The sequence below is a fragment of the Astyanax mexicanus genome, chromosome 22 (assembly GCF_023375975.1).
Source record: "Astyanax mexicanus isolate ESR-SI-001 chromosome 22, AstMex3_surface, whole genome shotgun sequence".
NCBI classification, from domain to species: domain Eukaryota; kingdom Metazoa; phylum Chordata; class Actinopteri; order Characiformes; family Acestrorhamphidae; genus Astyanax; species Astyanax mexicanus.
The window spans coordinates 30,214,851-30,237,849 of record NC_064429.1 but is presented as its reverse complement, the minus strand read 5'-3'; the positions used below and the strand labels follow the sequence as shown (position 1 = coordinate 30,237,849).

The following is a 22,999-nucleotide window of genomic DNA, read 5'->3' as shown; positions in this document are numbered from 1 at the left end:
TATTGGGACACCTGCTTATTCATTTTTTTTCCAAAATTGCTTTTGTTGCTTTTCAGCAACGATTATTCGATATAATCGACAATGTCAATTATTAATATTTGTCGACTATAACTATAACATCTAATACATTTACGTGCCTACAGGATAGATATGTGTTACAAATACTATTAGCAGGTAGTAAAAAGCAGTAACTAAGAAGTGATTGAGTAAAGAAGCTAAAACTCTTTCTGGGTGGGTTGAAATTGTTTAGGAAATTTATGCCATGGAGAAAATGACCTTTTTATTGAGACATGCGGCTAAAAGATTTGAAAAATACTGGAGAAACTGAAAAAATCTCCATGGACCTCAATGTGTTTTGTGTCTTCACATAATTTGCCTTTTTTCATTTCTGCTTAATATATATATACATATGTATAGCATTTAAATATCCCTTTGAAGACTCCTGTCAAATTCCCGATCTGCCTTTTCTCTTGTTTTGTTTGTTTGTTTGTTTTAAAACTCAATAAAAATAAGGTAAAAAAATTAATGCTTTAATGTTTTGAGAATATTTGCATGTGTTAACATTGACCACAAAATATTAAAGACATGAATAAAATTATCAAAAATATGTTTTTTTTTTTCTATGGAAACCAAAACCTGTAACTTGTATGTGTTTGTTAAATTTTAGCCGTAAGCTACTGGAGATGACCAGAGGCATCGAGGACGCTGGTGGGGTTCGCTGGGAACTGCTTGGCCTCCTCGCCTTGGCCTGGCTCATCATCTACTTCTGCATATTCAAAGGAGTCAAGTCCACAGGAAAGGTCAGCTTCACTACTGTCATACACAGCAGCATGAATTAAAACACTGGTAGTAAAATGTTGTAAAATAAAACTTTCATTAATCTTGGTAACTGAGCAAATGTTTATGTGTTAACAGTAGTTAACACAGTGGGGTATTAGGGATAATTAGCTCCACCCACTTTTACACATAAACACTGCCACAGTCCTCCAACTACCTGTTTGAAGCCTTCATCACAAAACATCCTAACCACAACAGAAATCTGTGATTTTGCGTTTTATTCAGGAGAACCAAAATTATCAAGTTGAGTGAACTTAGCGGCCAGTACAACTCAATAAAATGAGTTCAGAGAATTTTAACTTGAAACCTGAAAAATGTTTGTTGAGCCAATAAAATAAAATGTGATTTCAACCAACTTTTAGTAAACTACACGTGTCAATGCTATATCTAAAGTGTTGGATCATACAGCTTTCCCATAGGCTCCTGGCACCATATATTTGCATAATGGGTGTGACATCTTCCTTATTTACCATCTTTGTGTTGTCTGTTGCCCAAAGCTACTTTATCATAGGTATGAAATAGGTATGTAATATGTGTTGATTGCCAGGCCTCAGTGTTGTAGACTGTAAGAGCAATTCAACCTTATTCTTGAATCTTGGAGCTACAGAATTTACTGCTGTTCTTAAATAAAATGGCAGTTCTTAAAAAAAGGGGTGTCACGATTCTCTAAATTCTCGATTCGATTTTATTTCCGATTTTAGGGTCACGATTCGATTGTCGATTTTCTGTTTTCTTTTTTTTTTTACAGCAGAGAGGCCTATGCCAGTTTTAGATTAGTCTATGGTCAGTCATTGGTTTGATTCATCAAATTTACAATATCTTATTTAAAAAGGTGGGCTTGATATAAGTGATGCAAAGTGATCCAAGTGATCTGTAATACACCACATTAGGCACTAATGGTCAAATTTAAATAATTTAATTAAAATACATCTAAAATAAAAATAATCTAGTGGCTTTTTTGGTAGCAGCAGTGTGCACTATTAAAACAGCAACATAAAATAAATAATAAAAAAATACAGGAACAGTCATGTACAAAATAATAGAACAATTAGAGCCTTAACGAACTGAACTCTATCCTACTATAACAGTTAAACATAAAAAATAAGACTCGGTCCCTGAGAATGACAAGGTTTTTTCTTTAATACAGATATATTATTAACTTTATCTGAGAGAAAGATGCTCCTTATTTGAAGGAGCTAGACAAAACAACTGTTATTTTTATATTTTCAAGATTTTCTTTAAGGAGATGAGAATGTCCACATTCTCTGGAGAAAGGGCTGCTCTGGAAAAAGGTCGGCTACAGTGTGCCTCGCCATTTGCGTAGCGTGCGCTTGCGTAGCTTAGAGGGAGGGATCATCGATCCTCTTTTTGAGGCTCGAGACCATGACGTAATTTTGATCAATTTCGATTAAAATCTAAATCGTGACACCCCTAATATATATATATATATATATATATACTTGAAAAAACAGTAAACAATAAATATAAAATTGTATATACAGTACTGTGCAAATGTTTTAGGCACCTGTTGGAATATCAGTAAAGAAAAAGCTTCTTATCTGGGCAGTAAGAGTTTATTAGCTCAGTAAAACACATTACAGCATTACAATAAATACAAACAGCAATTTTACAAAAAGCAGAAAACAGGTTTTACAGCACCGTTTTCCTTAAAACATCTCATAATCTCCTTAATACAGTTATTTCTTGTTCTCATCATATTAATCAACACCTGGTTTGGTAAATTATTGGTAAATGTGGTAAATCAGGTGAGCTGCTGACGGAACTGAACATATAGTTACACATGCTGGCTGAGGAGCATCCAGGAGAAATCTGCAACTACACTTTGTTCTTCAGCTTCAGGCTCACAGGATATAACTTACTTATATTTAAAATGAGAATTCCTTGTTACATTTTACTGTACTGAAGTTTATTTGCATCTAAATGCAAATCATATGTGGTGCTTTTTTTCAGGTAAAAACACTCATATTGCTGAGATACATGGATTAGTGTAATTTGCTTTGGTGCCTAAAACTTTTGCACAGTACTGTATTTAGAACTTAACTGAGTGAAAGCAAAATTATGTTGTGACTGAGTAAAGTTGAGCCAATAAATATTTTTTTTTCAGTGTGCAAAAAAAACCTAAATGTGGTTACCCTAGTTCAGAGTCTCTTTTTTATATATTTTGCTGTTTTTTTTCTCTCTGTAGGTTGTTTATTTCACTGCTACGTTTCCATACTTCATGCTGTTTGCGTTATTGATCAACAACGTTCAGCTGCCTGGAGCTAAAACTGGCATCCTCTACTTTCTAATGCCCAACTGGAGCAAGCTCGGGGAAGTGCAGGTGAGCAATAAATGACTGGTGAACTTGTTTTGCTGTTATCACAATCGTGTCAGTCTGCTAACTGGGCTAGATTAAAGAAAATGCTTCAGATGATTCTATTTACTGTCAATAGTTTTGTCTGACAAAGAATTGGACTGGCTATAGGAAGTACTGGGCCAATTCCTGGTGGGCCTCTCTGTGTGTGGGCTGCTGAAACAACAGTAAATTAGGGCTGTCAATAGTGCTGAGCGATATGACTCTAAAATAATATCACGATATTTCATGGTATTTTTGTGATAACGATACTCTTGGCGATAAGACAAAACATTAAATTAAAAAAAATAATAATTCAAGAATACATTACTGCAACAAAATGAAAATTAAATTCTGTTATTGCATACAATATGATATGGTATGGTACACCCCTGACTGAGATATTTAAAAAATACAAGAATTTTTTAACATATTGTAACAGAAGCCAATGATCCAGAATGTCATGATACTAATAATATTAATAATTCACTCAAAATATCTCCATATATCCAGGATTAAAGTAATAAATAAATGATACTGGACAGATATAATCTCTCTAGTAGATAAATGATGAGAAATGAGAACAGTGTGAATTTTTCTTTGGCTAAAAACAGCAAAAAAAGTAGAACCCTGATGTGATAATTAGGGGCACAATATGTAAGGGATAATATCGTTCACGATATTCATAATTGTTTGCAATATTATTGTGTACGATACGAATTGGCACACTCGGGCTGTCAAAGTTAACGCATGTGATTAATTTGGAATTAATGGTATTTTTAACGCAAATTAATAATAATAATTAATAACAGTATCCAAAGTACATGGCCAATCACAAACAAGCTGCCTCTCCATGCATAAAGTGTGATCACAACAAAAATATTATTAAATCAAATATCAAATCAAAATATCAAATCAAATATAAAAAAAATCAAAAATCAAATCAAATATCCAAAAATATTATTAAAGTCATATTAGTTAGTAATGAGTGCAAAATGGAGAAAGTAACAAGAATAAAAAGGCTACTACAGCCAAAACCTGTATTTCAGATAGACAAGCAACATCATTAGCAGGTTATAACCTGTTGTAAAGGACACCCTCAGCTATGTTTTCTCTTATTGAATCCATGAAGAGTTTCCCAAATCCGCGTGGGCTGGGTTTCCCAAAAGCACCGTAACTTACCAATGTTTACAGATTAAGACCTGCACGCTCAACAGTGCATTTTAGATTCAGATTTTAAGTCATGCATATCCCTTACTGGATGAACTAAGGGTATGAAAATGTGCCAATATTTACATTGGCATTTTCAGTAATCCTCTCTGACTAATGTCCTGTTTAAGGTGTGGGTGAATGCGGCTGCACAGATATTCAACTCCATTGGAATTGCGTTTGGCTCCATGATATCTATGGCCAGCTACAACAAGTACAACAACAACATCCTGAGGTGGGTCATTTACAACACAAGCCAATTATTGTTTGGTAATTGGCCCCCGGGGAAAAAAAATCATTGCAATATCAATATGAATATAATTCATATGCAATTATTTATTATAATTAATTATTATTTTATTTATAATTTTCTCCTTTTTTCCCTCCCAATGTATCTGGCCAATTGTCCCACCCAATAAGTTGCTAGGCAGCTGTATATCCCCTGTCACTAGTGATACCTCAACACCAGAACATTGCCGAGTAGCATCACAGCTTGCTCGGAGGAAAGCGCAGCGACTTGGTTCCGATACATCAGCTCACAGACGCAGCCTTGTGCTGATTGACATCACCCTAGAAGTGATGGGGAGAAAGAGCGCCATCTACTGTACCCACCCAGAGAGAAAGCAAGGCCAATTGTTCTCTCTCGGGGCTCTGGCAGCTTATGGCAAGCTGCATGACCAGGATTAGAACCAGAATCTTTTGATCATAGTGGCTACACTTAAGACGGCTGCACCACTCTGAGCCCAATTTTTTTTTATCTGTACATTGAATGTTCATGATTTTAGGTGAGATGATGACTTGTTAGCTCTTAATGAGCAGCAGTTAGACCGTAGGGCCGGGTTTGGATTCCATCTAATACAAAATGCACAGAATAGAACTCGCTATATCAAACAGCTTTGCATATTTACAGACATGATTCTGATTCTGAACTTTTTGGAAGCATAAATGAGGCTTAATAGTATACTAATGATCGTAGTTTGTTATTTAAATCTCTAATTAATGCCTATTTTCCCCTTTTTTCCTCTTTTTTTCGTCTTTCCTTATAGGGACACGTTTGTTGTCTCTCTAGCGAACTCAGCCACCAGTATCCTGGCTGGATTTGTGATCTTCTCTGCCATTGGATACATGGCACATATTCATAACCTGCCTGTGGAAGACATAGCTACTGATGGTATGGCACATACTATACATTCAGTCACTATCTCTGTATTTTGTGAAGTTAAAATACCTTTATAAATAAGTAAAGGCAAGAAATTAGCTTTTTTTTATTAAGCACTGATGGATTGCTGAATAGGAGACTGCATGTGAAAAATCTTTCCTTCAGTTATTAGATATAGCTGTAGTTATTATACTAGAGGCTACTATATACTTCTTCATTTTTACCAGATGCAAATTGTACCACGTAAGTGCACTAAAGGATTTCATACAAGTATTTTAGATTTTTACTTAGACTATTCCCTGTTATGGAAATGTTCATGAATATTTTGGTATCACTTTAAAATAAGTCTAATTTATAAAGGGTTTCATTAATGTTATTAATTAGCTTGTGAATACTTAATAAAATAAAAAGATTAATAAGCAAAACATAACACATCAATAGAAAGAGAACAGTGGCCTGTTGTTTGTCGAATACTGATCCAACATTCATTTATACTGTTAAATCTCAGATCTCTTACTTTCTTACTTACTCTTAATAAGCAGCAGTTAGACCGTAGGGCCGGTCTAGAGCTGTGAAATTACACTACTTAAAACCACACATAAAACAGTAATATGTTTGTATACACCACTTTATGATTACTGGATAAATAATTAATCTGTATGGTAATACTGACTGATAGAAAGAATAAGGTATCCTGAAAGATCTGAGGTTTGACAATATAAATGAATATGAGATCACTATTTGGCACACAACAGGCCACCGAGTTCTTCTGGCCACGTCACTCGTCTTTACTTACTTACGTCACACGTACAGCCTCTAAAAGAGGATCCGGCTCAGTTTTACTAAACGCGAGCGGCTGGTGGAGCACTGGAGACTTCAGAAGGGGCAATTCAGTTTAAAAAAGTGTGTAGTTTAAGTGTGTCTGACAGAACATAACCTGGAATCAGATTCATCCGCTCTAAAAGGAGACCGCATCACACCCACCCAGTTTAAAATGATTCTTCTTCTGCATGCTCTGTGCAATTACATATTCCCACCAGAGAGGGCCCTAAATACCAAAACTGTTTAGAAACCATTTATAAAGAAGCCTTACTTTAAAGTACCCATATTTTAGTATAGGCATTTTAAAGTGCTGTAGAAATCCTATAGCCTATCCAGTGTTAATAAGGGCCGTTTTAAGGACGTTACACAGTGCTCTAGTTAAGTTAAATAATCTCAAAAAACACTGTGAAATTAGTTGCTTTATCTTTTTTTAAGTTGGCCTTGAACAGCATATACAGCCCCAATGTACGTATTGTGCAAGACAAGTCACAATGCTCTTTTCTATCTTACACCCCGTCAACAGTATATTTTCACGCATTGCACTCGCGCTGTTAAAATAGCATCGGAGTTTAGGAATAAATCTATACTAATGGGCGTGGCGGTCTGAAAAGGGAGGTGTCTTCAGGTACATTTTGGTGGTAGAAAACACAGGTGCTCCAGTGACTGATTAAAACCCTGACAACAGTCAATCATCACAGTTCAATCCTTTGATCCCAGCACACGTACCCCCTCACTCATTAATCACACACACAGATGCACTGCAGAGCACAAACCCGTCATTTAACTCAACAATAAACAGAATAAAGAATAAAATAATTAACAAGATGCTGTTGTATCTTCACAGTGTGAACCTGCAGGTCAGTATCTGTCTCTGCTGAGACGTGCAGAATCTCTGCACTGTTAAGGTATGACTGCGCCAAAGTCAGAGCTCACCTGACTCTTAAAGGAAAATGGCAACTGGCACACTGATTGGTTTATTTCACGTTACACCCAAAACACACAAGAGAATTAGTTTCAAGCCATGCACAGTGTATTTCTCAACTGAGTATTACGTTTTCATTAATATGTAAATTTTTATACTTTAGAAAATAAATATTGCAACTGCATAATAATATTGCAATACAAACCAAATACAGGAAATTTTACCTAAAAATATAGGAGATTTCCTCAGAAATCAATCTCGCAGCATAATATTAAATATAAAATCTGTGTATCTGTCACAGACTGAGGTAGAGGGGCGTAAATGCAGATATAACTTTAATCGAACATAAAAGATAAACTAAAGCAAAAAACTGAAAGCAAAACAGGTATGTGCAAAACAAATAAACAAGACTGAGAAACTAGACAGAATAAACTTAACTAAAAAAAATGACAAGTAGCACTAAAAACAAAAACCCAACAGACTTGAATACATGAAACACAAGAGCACACAAGGAACTTGAAGCGCACACAGCAAACATATTATACAAAGATATAAAAAACTCGACAAGGAAACACTCAATCCCCTTTTCATTTTTCATCAAATGATACTAAAAAAATATTTTTTCTAACTCAAACTCATTGGCAGTGGCTCATTTTTTGTGAAAAACATATATCAAAACACATTTTCGATAAACACACACTGTATACCTCCCCCCCCCACACACACACACACACATTTATATTACATACAGTATGTTTGGCCAAGGGCTAATAAACATTGCTTCATTTGTAAATTTGAAACTAAACAAATTTTCTACTCATATCTCGAGTTTAATTCATTTTCTTATTTTATTAAAAAACTAATAAAAAAAAGAGAGGCACTTTTTAAAAGAAATGTAACATAAGAAAGGTAAAGGGCAAATATTAACCATGTAAGCTGTTTATATTGCTTGCAATTTAGGTGAAGCAAGCATGTGTAAAGCATTTTAATGTAGAATTGCTTAATTTTGCTGAAATAAATACAAGTAACAAAGTAAACGAGTAACAAAAATATGAACACCACACAAGGGTTAGAGTATAACAAATGATATAATCGTTAATTAATAAATTCTGGTAGATTTTGCCATGTATAATAAGGACAGTGTGAATTTTCCTTTGTATGCAGCAAAAAGTTGTAAACAGAGTAATCTGACATTGCAGAAAACACTGCTCTTCCTGTGTTGTCACTATTCCGCATGTGTACATTGTGATATTGATGCTGAAACGAGATATCGTTCAGCCCTACATACACTGCAGTAAACCAAGTAAACTAAATTCCTCCAATGCAACACATTATTCTGTGTAATCTAAGAGGCTGGATAAGACGGGAGTGAGAAATTCTCTACCACATTTTTTGATAGGCTGTGTTGAAAGGATTTACAAAGAGAGCTCAAACAGAGAAGAAACACAGAAAGAGATTATAAAAGAGAGAGAGAGAGAGAGAGAGAGAGAGAGAGAGAGAGCAGGTGTGGGAGGGTTTGGCAAGGTCAGACAGGTGGCGAGAAAGAAAGGTCTTTATTTCACTGAAAAAATGTGTTTTTGTCCTTCAGACCTCCTCTTTCTCCTCATTTCCTCAGATCTCAATAGAAAAGTGCCTTGTTCTTTGTTAGCAGTGCTAGCTTAGAAAACTACAGGGTTCGTACGGTTATGAAAAACCTGGAAAAATCATGGTATTTAACAATATAGCAATTTTCATGCCTGGATAAGTTTTGGAAAAATAAAAAAATACCCAGAAAGTTTTGGAAAAGTCATGGAAATGTGCTCTACAAATCTTTGTTTCCATGTATCAATGGAGAAAAGCTTTTTTTAAGCAAACAAATATATCAGCTTAAGAGTTAATTCAGTAATTTAGCCTCTACACATTGGATCTCTCAGGATCCGACACACATTTTATTATTAAAAATTGTGTGTCTACTTTTTATCTGATTCATTTTAGACCTTCTATAATACATTTTAACTATAGTTTTTATTGTCCATGTGTCCATATTGTTCTAAAAATCGTATGGTCATGAAGCTTTGCATTAAAGGCATGGAAAAGTCATAAAAATCATGGAGATTTATTGGTTAAACCAGTATAAACCCTGTGTTTGGGACTGTGGAGGCAAATTCTCATCCGAAATCATGTCAAAATCAAACTCACATTTGCTCAAACCATCTCCTTTTCCAGCAAGCTCCTTATGTACTGTACTTATTCTAAATAATATTGTTGATTTCTGCTATTGATTCTCTCTGCCATGTTCATAAAGTACCAGTCAAAAGTTCAACACACCTTCTCATTCCATGTACCCTAGTAGCACTATTCTAATCATAACTCAGCTGTTCTATTCTAATCATAAATTTACCTCAGCTGTGCTATTCTAATCATAAATGCACCTTAGTAGTGCTATTCTAATCATTCATTTAACTCAGCTGTGCTATTCTAATCATAAATGCACCTTAGTAGTGCTATTCTAATCATTCATTTAACTCAGCTGACTATTTAAATTGTACATTTGGGGAGCTGTTAACTTGCGAATTCTGATGCTGGTAACTCTGGTGAACTTATCCTGTGCAACAGAGGGAACTCTTGTTTTTTTTTCTGGGGTGGTCCTGATGTGTGCCAGTTTCATCATACCTTTTTGGATAGTCTTCGCAACTGCACTTGAGGACACTTTCAAAATACTTGACACTTTTCGGATTGACTGACCTTCATTTCTTAATAATATTTTTCTTTATTTAGTTCTTGTAGTAGTTCTTGCTCCTCATAATCTGGATTAGAACATTACTCAAATAGGGCTATTCACTGTATACCTGTAACTCTACCTCTTCACTAATTTAAAACTGATGCTCTCAAACACTTTACATTATTGAAGATTTTCAGAGTGGAAAGCACTGTGCCCAAAGTTGCTGGTGTTTCTCAGTGCTGTGGAGCTGCAGTGCGTGTGTATGGACAGAACAGGCTGCTCATATCCCCTTACAGTGCTGAAGTTTAGAGTGTAGAGCAGGTTGTAAGCTGAGCTGGTAATGAGCTCTGCTATACATACTCTGCATCATGTGTGTGTGTGCATATACAGGGGTTGGACAGTGAAACTGAAGCACCTAGTTTTGGACCACAATAATTTATTGTCCTGACAGAAAGTTCTGGTGGAAACAAGAGAGTTGAGGTGCACATTAAATTCTGCCGTGATTTGATCAGCCGTGGTTTTATGTTTTTTGGATACAATCCGTGTTAGCACCTGAACATCCCTTTCAGACAACGTCCTCTTACGGCGTCCACAGTTAATCCTGTTGGATGTGGTTGGTCCTTCTTGGTGGTATGCTGACATTACCCTGGATACCGTGGCTCTTGATGCACCACAAAGACTTGCTGCAACAATTTGTCCTCTTTTTTACTCTGGTACGTCATTGTACCGATGTCCAAAAATTGTGTTCATATAACGAGGAATAGCATATTTGTGTGGGCATTCACGGGTGGATTTATTCCACTTCTTCATGTTGAATCCCACACACTCAAGCTCAATGAGTGCTTACCCATGTGGAGAAACCACAGATGTACAGTTGTACAAAAATCCAATTAAAACTTGTTAGTTTTAATTGTTAGTTCTGACCTCACAGTCCGATTGGTTGAGAAGTATTCTAACCGTGCTGATATTTGTGATAACAACACTGCATTCTCACACTTAATCTGTATCACTCCACAGATGCGTTGCTGAGTAACGGCATACACACACAGGACAGTTTTGTGTCATCGCCTCCAGCAGCACCAGCAGCAGCATTAGCTTAGCACAGGCTAGCGCCCAGCCAAGACACACTTGCCCGCAGCGCTGGCTCCTGTTTTGTGGGAAAAAAGAGAAAGTAAATCCATTAGTCACCTCGGTCGCAGTCTGATAGCCGGAACGGTAACCAGCCAGGCTAGGCTAAGCTTAATTTATGCTGAGCTAAAGCAAGCTACGCTGACCTAACCACAGTCCAGCTGGCTAGCTAAAACCAACACCAACCAGCAAAACAAGCAGAAATGCTCGCAAACACGCAGCGTTCACCTGAAGACGATGCCGCAGAGCTGGAGAGAAGAGTTTCAGAGTTATTATAAGGTCTTAAAGTTTACTAACCCCCCCTTAACCCCCAATTTGGATTTCAAGCTAAAGTTCATGGTGTTAGCCTGTATGAATATACGCCGGTTTGTAGATACAGTTCTGTTACAGTTCACTTGTTGTGGAACTACTTTTAGGAGGAAGGCACAGTCCATATTTAAGCAATAGAACACGAGAGGGAGTGTGTTATCGCAAAATAACATCACGGCTGTGATTTGGTCGCATCACGGCTGTGATGTTAGTCGTGATAACACACGACCTCGAGTGTTCTATTGCTTTTATACAACAGTTTCTTTTTTTACTAAATAAATAAAGAAAATAAATCAAAGAACTTTAAGAAATTCAGTTTGAATATGCTTTAATATGGACTGAGCCTTCCGCCAAAAAGTAGTTCCACAACAACTTAACTACAAAACAGTGTGTGGTTCAGGCAGACTAACACCACGAAAGTTAGCTTGAAAGCAAAATTGGGAATAGTGAAGATGGAAACATTAGGAGCGTGAAATAACGCTAATACTCTCCTCTCCTGCTCTGTGGAGTCGTCTTCAGGTGAAAGCCGCAAATTTTAGCATTTTTGCTTATTTTCCTGGGTGGTGTTGGTTTTAGCTAGCTGGCTGGACTGTGGTTAGGTTAGCGTAGCTTGCTTTAGCTCAGCATTAACTTAGCTTAGCCTAGCCTGGCTGGTTAGCGTTCTGGCTGTAAGACGACATTAACCGAGCGATTTTCGTTCCCTTTTTTCCACGAAAGACGAGTCAGCGCTGCAGGCGAGCGTATATACACCGTTACTTGGCAACGCGTCGGCGGAGAGATACAAGTTTAGTGTGAGAAGGCCGTGATGTTATCACGAAATATCATCACGGCTAGATCACTTCTCAACCAATCAGATTGTGAGGTCGGAACTAACTGTTGTATAATAAAGCATATTCATTATCGATTTTTTGAGGGTGTTTTATTTTCTTCATTCATTTTGTAAATAAAACTGTTGTATAAAAGCAATAAAACATTCGAGGTCATGTGTTATCGCGAATAACATCAATAATAACTAACTAATAGCTTGTGCCTACGACCAAATCACAGCCGCGAAGTTATTCACGATAACACACTCCCTCTGGTGTTCTATTGCTTAAATAAACACTCATTTTTGCTATTGCAACAGTTTGTTTGCTATTGCAACATGTATTTTCTTTAAAAACACAGTTAAAACATAAAAATCCTAAAAAGTCTGATGAAGAAATTGATAAAAAAAAACCATAAAAAAAGTCCCATACATGCGTTCTGTGTGTGTGTGTGTTTGTAGGTCCTGGTTTGGTGTTTGTTGTGTATCCAGAGGCGTTCTCCACCATGCCTGTATCACAGCTGTGGGCTCCTCTTTTCTTCTTTATGCTGCTGTGTCTCGGGCTGGACAGTGAGGTAGGAAAGACCCTCTCAGAAACACACACTCTAATTTACTATAAAAATATACTTAAAAGAAACCAAGCTAAATTAAACAATGTGTGTGTGTTGCACTGTACAGTTTGCGATGGTGGAGGTAGCAGTGACCTGCATTATGGACGGTTTTGGGGTGAAGGTGCTGCGAGTGTTTAAGAGGAAGGAGCTGCTGGTGCTGGTCGTGTGCTTAGTGGGCTTTCTGCTGGGGATTCCACACATCACCAGGGTAAAAACACACACCACATTACAATTCAGTATGATGACTGTTTGCAGAAAATGAAAAAGATGCAGCGCTTTCAGACCTCAAATAATGCAAAGAAAACAAGTTTATATTAATAAGGTTGTAAGAGTTCAGAAATCAACATTTGCAGGAATATCCCTGGTTTTTAATCATAGTTTTCATGCATCTTGGCATCATGCTCTCCTCCACCAGTCTTACACACTGCTTTTGGATAACTTTGTGCTATTCACTCCTGGTGCAAAAATTCAAGCAGTTCAGCTTGGTTTGATGGCTTGTGATCATCCATCTTCCTCTTGATTACATTCCAGAGTGTCATATTGAGGACAGGACTCTGACATTTGCAGATACAGATAAAACAACAATTTATTAAAGGTTTGGTTGATACAGGGATAGTCGAAAATAGAAACAGTAGGTAACCGGATAACAGTAGCCATGTAGACAAAACCATACCATAAATGGGACACAGTCCAGAGTTCATACACGGAAAAGCCAGCAGTAGAGTTAATCCAAAAGGCAGAAACGATAAACAGTCCAGATCATACACGGTAAATCCACAATCAGCGGTACAAGCAAAAATCGGCGTTGAAAAAACAAAAGGCAAGGTCATACACGAAAAATACAGAGACAGAGACCAGAAACGCTTTGTAATGAGGATAAACCAACAATACCGGCACAGGTGTGTGCGTGGGAAGCTCTTAAAAAGTACAGGTAATCAGTATTCAGGACTTCCTGGAGGAAGCAGGTGATGTGTCACGTGATCGGGTGTGTGTGTGTGTGTGTGTCAGCGGGTGGTGCGTTCTGGGTAGTGTAGTTGTTTAACTGAGAACCTCCGTTAGAGCTGAGTGTGGGAGAAACAGGAGCGCTTTCAGCACCAGACGTGACACAGAGGTTTTCATTTTTTTCCTTTTTAAGTGAGTTTTTCAGAGCTGTATATAATATAGAGAAGTTCAAATATTTCTGGACACCCTTCTAATAAATGCATTTAGCTTAACTTTAAGATGCACTCATTGCTGACACAGATGTGTAAATACATTTATACACACAGCTTGTCTAATTTTCTGCCAATAGACTTTGATTCCAGAATTAACAGAATAACAAGTGTCTCACTACCTTTGTCTTTTTGTGTGTGTGTTTGTGTGTGTGTGTGTAGGGTGGTATATATGTGTTTCAGCTGATGGATCACTACACGGCCGTCGTGTCCCTAATGTTTCTGGCCTTCTTCGAGGTGTTCGCAGTCACAGTGATCTTTGGTAAAACAACATTTTTGTAAAATCAAGAATATTTATTTGCACAATATAGAAAATATATTATTTTTAGGAGTGTTCTGATTTATCTCTTCCTTTCTTTTGACCTTCTTATTCCCTGAAACACACAGGGGTGCCGAGGATCTGTGTGATGGTGGAGAACATGCTGGGGAAGAGGCCAAACTTGTACTTTCGTGTCTGCTGGAAGTTCCTCTCGCCGATGTTGGTGCTGGTAAGTTTATTTCAGTTCATTTTTTCCTAACTGATTCATAATTGATAATCTGCCAACAAAAAAGCTTCAATTAAAATACAGTTAATACCAAATGTGTAGTTTACTTTCTAAAATGTATTGTTAAAGCGCTCCTAAAATCCTTTCATTTTCCCTAAACTTGTCAGTGTATGATTTCTACCAGTCAGGTATTAAGGAGCTCCACTGAAGTACAGCGTTATAAGGGTGAGTTTTTAGTGAAGATTCTCCAGCACTAAGGCTGGGTGCAGCAGCATTAGCATTAGACTACAAATTTAATTGTCGACTAATCATTAATTTGTAACAGTACTGCATTACACAAAATGCTGGGGACAAAAGCGCAATGGGAGACTTAGTTTGTGTCTCCAAAAGTGCCCAAACACAACAGATTACATATTAAATCACTTAATATCAGTAATTGCCATGTTTAAACAACATTCAGATATTTAAATGGCATTTAAATCTCATGTTCTGCTGTTTCTATCGTTTTTAGAGATGGCAGAAATAATCATTGACTAATCGTCTAATCGAAAAAACATTTTCTTTGAATGCACTTAATTTACAATCTGATTCGCCTTATTGTCCAAAATATATGGTGGCTGATTAAAAGCTCCTGAAAAAAACAACTGGATATACAGTGTTAAGATCACAGGTTGGATCCCTGATGATGCCACAGCCTTACATGGATGCCAAGTAGGATCACAGCGCGCTCGGAGGAAAGCGCAGCGACTCGGTTCTGATACATCAGCTCACAGATGCAGCCTTGTGCTGACTGACATCACCCTAGGAGTGATGAGGGAAAAGAGCTCCATCTATCCACACAGAGAGAGAGCACGGCCAATTGTTCTCTCTCGGGGCCCCAGCAGCTGATGGCAAGCTACATAAACGGGATTCAAACCACCTATCTCCCGATCATAGTGGCAGCGCTTTAGACCACTGGACCACTTAAAACATTAAAAAATAATGATGACACGCACATGACTGTGATTTTTCTGTTATTTTGCTTTGGTCTACTAAGAAGTGTAAGCACATGTTCTCTGCTTGGTCTGCAGGGCATTCTTATCTCCAGTATAATTCAGTACAGTCCTGCACGCTACGGCAAGTCCTACACATACCCGCTGTGGGCTGAAGTGCTGGGCTGGTTCATTTCTCTCATCTCCATCATCTGGATCCCTCTGGGGGCTGCACACGAACTTTTCAGAAATAAAGGATCTTTATTACAGGTAGAAAACTTACTGTTTACTTACTGCACTTTACCTCAACATACTGTTCACCTACAGTTAAAACACCTCAGCTGTAAATCACACAGACACTACTGTACATAATTATTAACACAATAACTATACTGTATTCACTGCCTATGCACACATTCTTTGTAAAAAATTCTGTAGCGTCTTACCACTATTATCCTTTATTATAAAAAATATTATACTCATTGTTAATAGTTTTATAAATTTTGAAGAAGAAAAGATAATAAACAAACACACTGAGACCACCATCCATATATAACATAGTGAAAATAATAAGGAAAAGTATTAAATTGGACAGTATACTTATTAAAAAAAAAAATTAAATACAAAAAGACATTAAGCTATTAATTGGTCAGTCTATATATATAGTACCAGTTAATACTATGGTCATCCAAACTATGAAGAAAAACGTATGGAATCATTTAGTAAGCAAAATTAAACCTGAATATGTTTTATATTTATTACATCTTGGCTGGATTTTTTTCAGTCAGCTTTATGAGGTAGAGTCACCCAGAATCCAGGCTTTCAGTTAACAGCTGTGCTGAACTCATCAAGAGTTAATTTCTTAAATTTCTTGTCTCTTAATGTGTTTGAGAGCATCAGTTGTAAAGTTGTAAAGTTATGATGAAACAGGCTCTCATCAGGACCGCCCCCAGTTAAGGAAGATTAAAGAGTTAAAAAGTTAATCAGAGTTACCAGCCTCAGAAACCACAAGTTAACAGCTCCCCAGATAAGAGCATCTAAATGCTTCTACACAGAGTATTTTGGTTTGTTTAACACTTTTAAGTTACTACATGATTCCTTATGTGTTCCTTCATAGTCTGGATGACTTCACTATTAATTTACAGTTTAGGAAAAAATGAATAATTAATTGAGAACTTTGGGAACCCCAGTCCTGCCTGGAAATTAAACTTACTGCTAAGATAAATTTACATAAATTACAGTACCAACAAACTGAGTTATAAAATTTCTCTTTGCATCTTTTGCAGAGGCTGAAGGTGGCGCTGACCCCCACAGTGGACCTGGAGCCTATTCATGCTTTACCAGAGAAGCAGGGGGTTAACTCAGAGTCTGTTACATTCTTCAGCTCCTCCCAGTGATGTGCTTAAACACACTGCTCTATATTCTCACTACACACATCTGATCAGTGTCCCACACAGAGGTTAAAGTAGAACTCTGGTGTAAAATGGATTTTTGTTATAGTAAAACATGATAAAAGTTCTTACCTTTGATGAATAGCACACCTCCGTTCTCCCACAGCGTTCCCAGATCCAGAAATGTTAACAGTTTGTCCAAACACCCTTCAGACTGGGTGACACGGGGCATAATTTGCTCTCATAAATCGTTTTCCACCGTTATCCAGCTCAAAGTAGCTCCACACCTCCTGGCTAGAATCCGGAGAGCCCTGACATTTAAAACGAGGCATTAATAACTTATAAAGTGCACAAGAAGCTTATTAAAAACTACTATTTACATCCTATAACGCTAGCTCCAGCTCCGAGCGCCGCCATCACTGTACTGATAATGACAGACATATATAATCAAGCCAGCCAAAACGGGCACATGTCACCCCGCTGCTCATTGAGCTCCATTGGCTACCAGTTGATGCTCGCATCAAATTCAAAGCTCTTACTATCGCCTACAAGGTGATGACAGAACAGGCTCCTTCCTACCTGCACTCGCTCCTGAAGGCTTACGCTACCTCCCGCCCGCTACGCTCCTCCAATGAACGTCGCCTCGCTTTGCCAAACACTCACACAAAGCAATCCAGACTGTTCTCATACAGAGTTCCCCAATGGTGGAACAAACTACCTTCCACTACCAGATCAGGAGAATCTCTCGCTATCTTTAAGAAACTCCTGAAGACAGAGCTCTTCAAAGAGCACTTACTCTCACAACACCTCTACCACACTAACTACTTCTAACCTCATTTCCTTCTTCCCCTCCTTCACTCCTCTATCCTATTATTCCCCATTTGACCTCCTTTTATCCCTATCCAAAGATGTTTTACCTTTAAACTCATTTTACATTGTACTTGACTATTGTAAGTCGCTTTGGACAAAAGCGTCTGCCAAATGTAATGTAATGTAATGTAATAATCAATCAATCAATCAACTTTTATTTTCACTCGGTAAATACATTAAGGGTAACCCTCATTTTCAATGTAGCCGAGCTTACATAAAGTTAGAGGGATTGAAGATTAAGTTTAAAATTATAAAAACAAGCAAACAATGTAAGATTTAATTAAGAAAAAAGAAAATAATTCAAAATAGAAGAATATGCAAACAGGCTAAAATGTAGAGCAGTAAAACAAAGAGATAAATACGTAGAATAACAAAATTTAAGCACAGTTAAAAAAAATTATTAAATAATAAAAGGACTAAAATAACCACAATTATAAAAATGTAAATGATGTAACTAAAATAAATAATAATAATAAGTAAAAAATATATATATATATATATATAAATAAAAGGAAGAAAATAAAGGAAATAAAAATGTGAAGGTCAAAAGTAATAGCAGTAAAAAAACAAATAAAACGATGAAATGAATTAAATAAAGATCCAGAGATACATAGACTCTGGCACCGGCTGCTACGCTATGTGGAGTCTATGTATATATATATGTCTGTTATTTTCAGTTCAGTAATGGTGGCGCTCGAAGCTGAAATTTGCATTATAGCATGAAAATACTGGTTTGCCTTGTTTTAAATGTCAGGGCTTTCCGGATTTATCTGAGCAAATTATGCCTCGTATCACCCAGTCTGAGGGGTGTTTGGGCAAACTGTTAAAATTTCTGGATCTCAGAACGCTGTGGGAGAACGGAGGTGTGCTATTCATCAAAGGTAAGTACTTTTTATCATGTTTTACACCAGAGTTCTCCTTCAAGACTAGGCTTAATCCCTGTCTGAGAAACTGCCACATCATGTTCTATGTACTGTATCATTAGGAGCTGCTGCTGCATATGCTAATCTATTTTATGTTCATGGATATTTTATTGCCTCAACACCAGCTTTACAACCACACAACCATATATAGCATATCTATTTAGAGAGCTTTGGGTAATACATGTTTTATTATTGAGGTTTGAAGGCCTTATTTGAAAGGTTTGATAACCATCCCTCCTTTAACCCAAATATAATATAATACACAGTACCTAATTCCATTAGTCGTAGAAGATTATGTCAGGTTATGTCACCAAATACCAGGTTCACACTACATGATTTTAGCGCAGGTTTTTTGTTGATTGCAGTCAAAATTGTGAATCTCTCAGCACTTGCTCAGTCGTGTGATCTGAACTACTGAAAGTCGCCCACCGAGTTGTTGCTGAGTAACTGCCGAAAAGTCGCAGACACCCGCCAAATACTTAGCATGCTAAATATCTGATCCAGTCGACAACTGGGAGTCAGGAGCAGCAGCTACCTACAGCCAGTGATATTACATAGAAAGAGAGAACTGCGGGTCCAAAACACATCTCCTGCTTTTCCTGCTTTACCAGAGCTGTTTATAGTAGGTCTAACTACTTTCTGTCCCCCTTTTATATCATCACTGTTTCTAAACTGAAAGCAGAAGCATTTCTGAGTGGAGAAGGGATAAAATATTGTGTTTAATGGAACCAGTGTGCTGAAACCACCATCCCTGCTAAGCCTAATATATTCATTCTAAAAACAGTTCTTCTGGCCATGTCACGCCTCTTTACGTACTTACGTCACATGTACAGCCTCTAAAAGAGGATCCGGCTCAGTTTTACTGAACGCGAGCGGCTGGTGGAGCAATGGAGACATCAGAAGGGGAAACTCAGCCCTCAGTAGCTCATTCACTCATAGTAAAACCAAAAAAACGAAGGAGTGTTTCTGACTGAGCGCTCTCTCTCTCTCTTTGTCTGAACATAACCTGGAATCGGATTCACTCGCTCTGAAAAAAGACCACATCACACCCACCCAGTTTAAAATGATTCTTCGGCATGCTCTGTGCAATTACCCATTCTCACCAGAGAGGGCCCTAAATCCCCCAAATACCAAAACTTACAGGCATCAGCTTTAATGTGAGCTGTTTGTTTGGTGAGCTTATGCTGGAGTTACAGGTAGAGCAAGTTTATAAAATGTTTATAACTAGAGTTTAAAACCTTAAAACATTTTGTCTCTAGTTTTGTTTTGAGGACATAAGTACTAATTTCAGTATAAAATTATTAGATATTTATAAACAAAACTGATTTTGCTCAGTTGCTTCATATTAACCCATTCATTTTGCACTCACTTTAAGTGCGTATTCTCCTCTATAGAGATTCTCTGGCATGGCATTGCTAGTTCTCGATTGTGTTTAGTTCTGGCATGTTCTCATGATAAACGTGTTTCTGGAGAGCTGTGAGGTTAGTCTGCGATTTCCCACCGTGTAAAATTGTGTCATTTTCTCAAAAAATCGTGTAGTGTGAATCTAGCATATAAAATATTCATAGACATTAATTACAAAAATTTCTAGTGTAATTAGGACATAGACCTATATAACTAATAGAAGTAAAACTTAGACATCAGATGAGTATATTAATATTATTATTTGGATTGGATTTTTATTATCAATTTACAATACTACAATTATACTGTTTGTACTGCTAAATTCCATCATTAAGAGAATAGAAATCATGAAAATTAGTCCATAATATAATAGCAAACAGATTGATTGGTATTTCAGTGCAAAAGTAAAGAAGTAAACATTTGTAAATTCGATTTTTAAGCCAAATCTTGCCTTTAAAATTTGGTTACGCTTGACATTCGAGCTTGTCTGCACAAGTTGGTAGAACTTGAACAGAATAGAAAGGACATTTTTATATCCATATTATTTTAAATTTTAGCATTGTAGTTTTTGACCTCAAGCAGATTAATGATTACCATTTTTTCTACTGATTTTGTGTTTTGAATTTTAATATTTAGTAACGTGTATTGTTCCTCTTTTGGATGTCTTGATGTCAGTGAGTTTGGGATGATGTTTACAGTCTGGTTAAATCTGGACAGAGAGATGAAGAAGCACTTACTGTAGGCTCTTACACAAAAACGCTTCATTGCTTCAACATATATTTTGCACAACAGGAAATGAGTAATAGAGTGAAATTCATTGTTCATTTTTCTTTAGTGCTTTTCATCTTCTGACTTTTTGTCCTTTTCTCCTTTTATGCAGGTTTATATTTTAAATCAGACACTATTGTGAATTATTTGGTAACCTTTTGCTTTATCATATGTTAAGGAGACCCACAGGGCTCTATCTTAGGGTCCATCAAAACCTGATTATTATATGTTTTAGTTGTGTTTTGGGTGTGTTTGGGTGTGTTTTGGGATTTTATATGGTTTGATTTTATCCAGATATAATCCTGATACTAAAGTCTAATTGAACATGGTATTAGTGTGTTGATAAGTAATTAAACATGTGATTGAAGAATTACATTTGTTTCATCTGAGCTAAAGTAACTGATTAGCGTTAGCTAGCCGGTAATCTAGCTCGTTAACATTAGCCTGTCTGTTAGCGTTAGCTAGCCTGTTAGCGTTAGCTTGCCTGTTAGCGTTAGTTTGCTTGTTAGCGTTAGCTTGTCTATGTTTCCTTGCCTGTTAGCGTTAGCTAGTCGGTTAGCGCTAGGTAGCCAGTTAGAGTTAGCTAGTCGGTTAGCGTTAGCTTGCCTGTTAGCATTAGCTAGCACAGAGGCTACTAGACAGTAAAACTCCGTCACTCACAGAAGCTCCACTGCTCATTACTAAAGTCTTTGTGTGTTGATAAGTAATTAACCATGTAACTGCGGAATTAAATTGTTTAATTGCATATTAGGGCTAAAATAGTACAACTCTTGACTTCTAAGGGTTAAATAAACCTGTACAAAGAGATTAAAAAGCACTTATACAGTAGGCCCTTACACACAGTGCTTCACAGATTTGACATATATTTGACACAACTGGAAAATAATAATAGAGTGAGATTTAGTGTTTCTTAACTCATTAAACTCTACATAAATTGAGCAGGTTTTAATCCAGATGCATTAAATACTGTTTGCTTTAGTGTAATGTATATTGTGGAGTCCCACAGGGTTCTATTTTAGGACCTATTAAAGAATATAGATAACTATGAATAAAATTAAGTTATTGTGTATTGGCTGAAAATTATATAATATATATATATATATATATATATATATATATATATATATATATATTATATAATATATATAAAGATTGCTAATGGATTAAATTATACAATTCAGCAATAATACACGAGAGGGAGTGCTATTTTTGCGTTTATACCACAGTTCCATTACCACTGTTTATTAAAAGATGTTGAGTTAAAGAGGATGAGAAAATATGATCTGTTTGGTTATAAAAGTGCTCTGTTTGTAGCTGTGCTGTTTGGTTTGTAAGCGCTGCATCGTTGCTAGGTTACCTGTATGTGGCAGAGTAACACATGGAGAGCTTCAGTTACAGTGCATTACCGGCTGATAACGGTACTAATAGAATGCCTCTAAGCCAATCACATTTTAGGGTTGGAAGAACTAACTGTGGTATAATAATACATATCGTCATACCTGTACTGAATATTTATGTTGTTTAATACATGTATACAAATGCATTGTCATGAATAATAAAAATACAATTTTATATATTAATATATATATATAATAAAAACAAATAAATAAACATGAATTGTTTAAATAGTTTAAAAAATACATTTAAAAAATGAATGCTGAACACAAAGTGAGTTTATTGTAGAAAGAAAGTTTACAATCTTGCATTCCAAACTGGTTGCTTGACTATCACTTATTGAACTGATATGCGAATCCCAAAGCCTTATCTATAATACGCATATATATGTGTGTATGCATATTTTACATGTGTGGATGCAAAGGTTTGTATCTTTTCATTACAAATGCAGAAACATATATTTCATGTTTTGTTTTTTTATTGTTATTTTGTATTACCTGTATGCATTATGTACTGTCATGCTGTGTATAATTGTTTTTTTAAAGTTCAGTTAACCTCCTGAGAAGCAGACTTTTGCTTGATTTTGCTAAAATATGTCAGAAATGCATGGCATGGACAGGTGTATGCAGTTGCTTTGGAACCCTCGGGTAAAATACACTAGCATGCCAAAAGTCGTGAAACGGGCAAATTTGACCAAAATAATTACTAATAAAAAGGCTGCGAAG

At 36.6% G+C, this 22,999-nt stretch overlaps 1 protein-coding gene across 1 annotated transcript in view; it reads left to right on the top strand.

Annotated features, from left to right (window-relative positions):
• si:ch211-225b11.1 (uncharacterized protein LOC561694 homolog) overlaps positions 1-21,962 on the top strand; it is a 38,954-nt gene extending 16,992 nt beyond the window's left edge. Inside the window, exons 4-13 of the mRNA XM_022667535.2 lie at positions 668-800; positions 3,044-3,178; positions 4,531-4,634; positions 5,446-5,570; positions 12,708-12,820; positions 12,924-13,064; positions 14,230-14,329; positions 14,455-14,555; positions 15,623-15,793; positions 16,810-21,962. Of these exons, the coding sequence (XP_022523256.2) occupies positions 668-800; positions 3,044-3,178; positions 4,531-4,634; positions 5,446-5,570; positions 12,708-12,820; positions 12,924-13,064; positions 14,230-14,329; positions 14,455-14,555; positions 15,623-15,793; positions 16,810-16,920 (1,234 nt within the window). The 3' untranslated portion in view covers positions 16,921-21,962. The remainder of the gene's footprint in view (positions 1-667; positions 801-3,043; positions 3,179-4,530; positions 4,635-5,445; positions 5,571-12,707; positions 12,821-12,923; positions 13,065-14,229; positions 14,330-14,454; positions 14,556-15,622; positions 15,794-16,809) is intronic.
• The last annotated feature ends 1,037 nt before the right edge of the window (positions 21,963-22,999 follow it).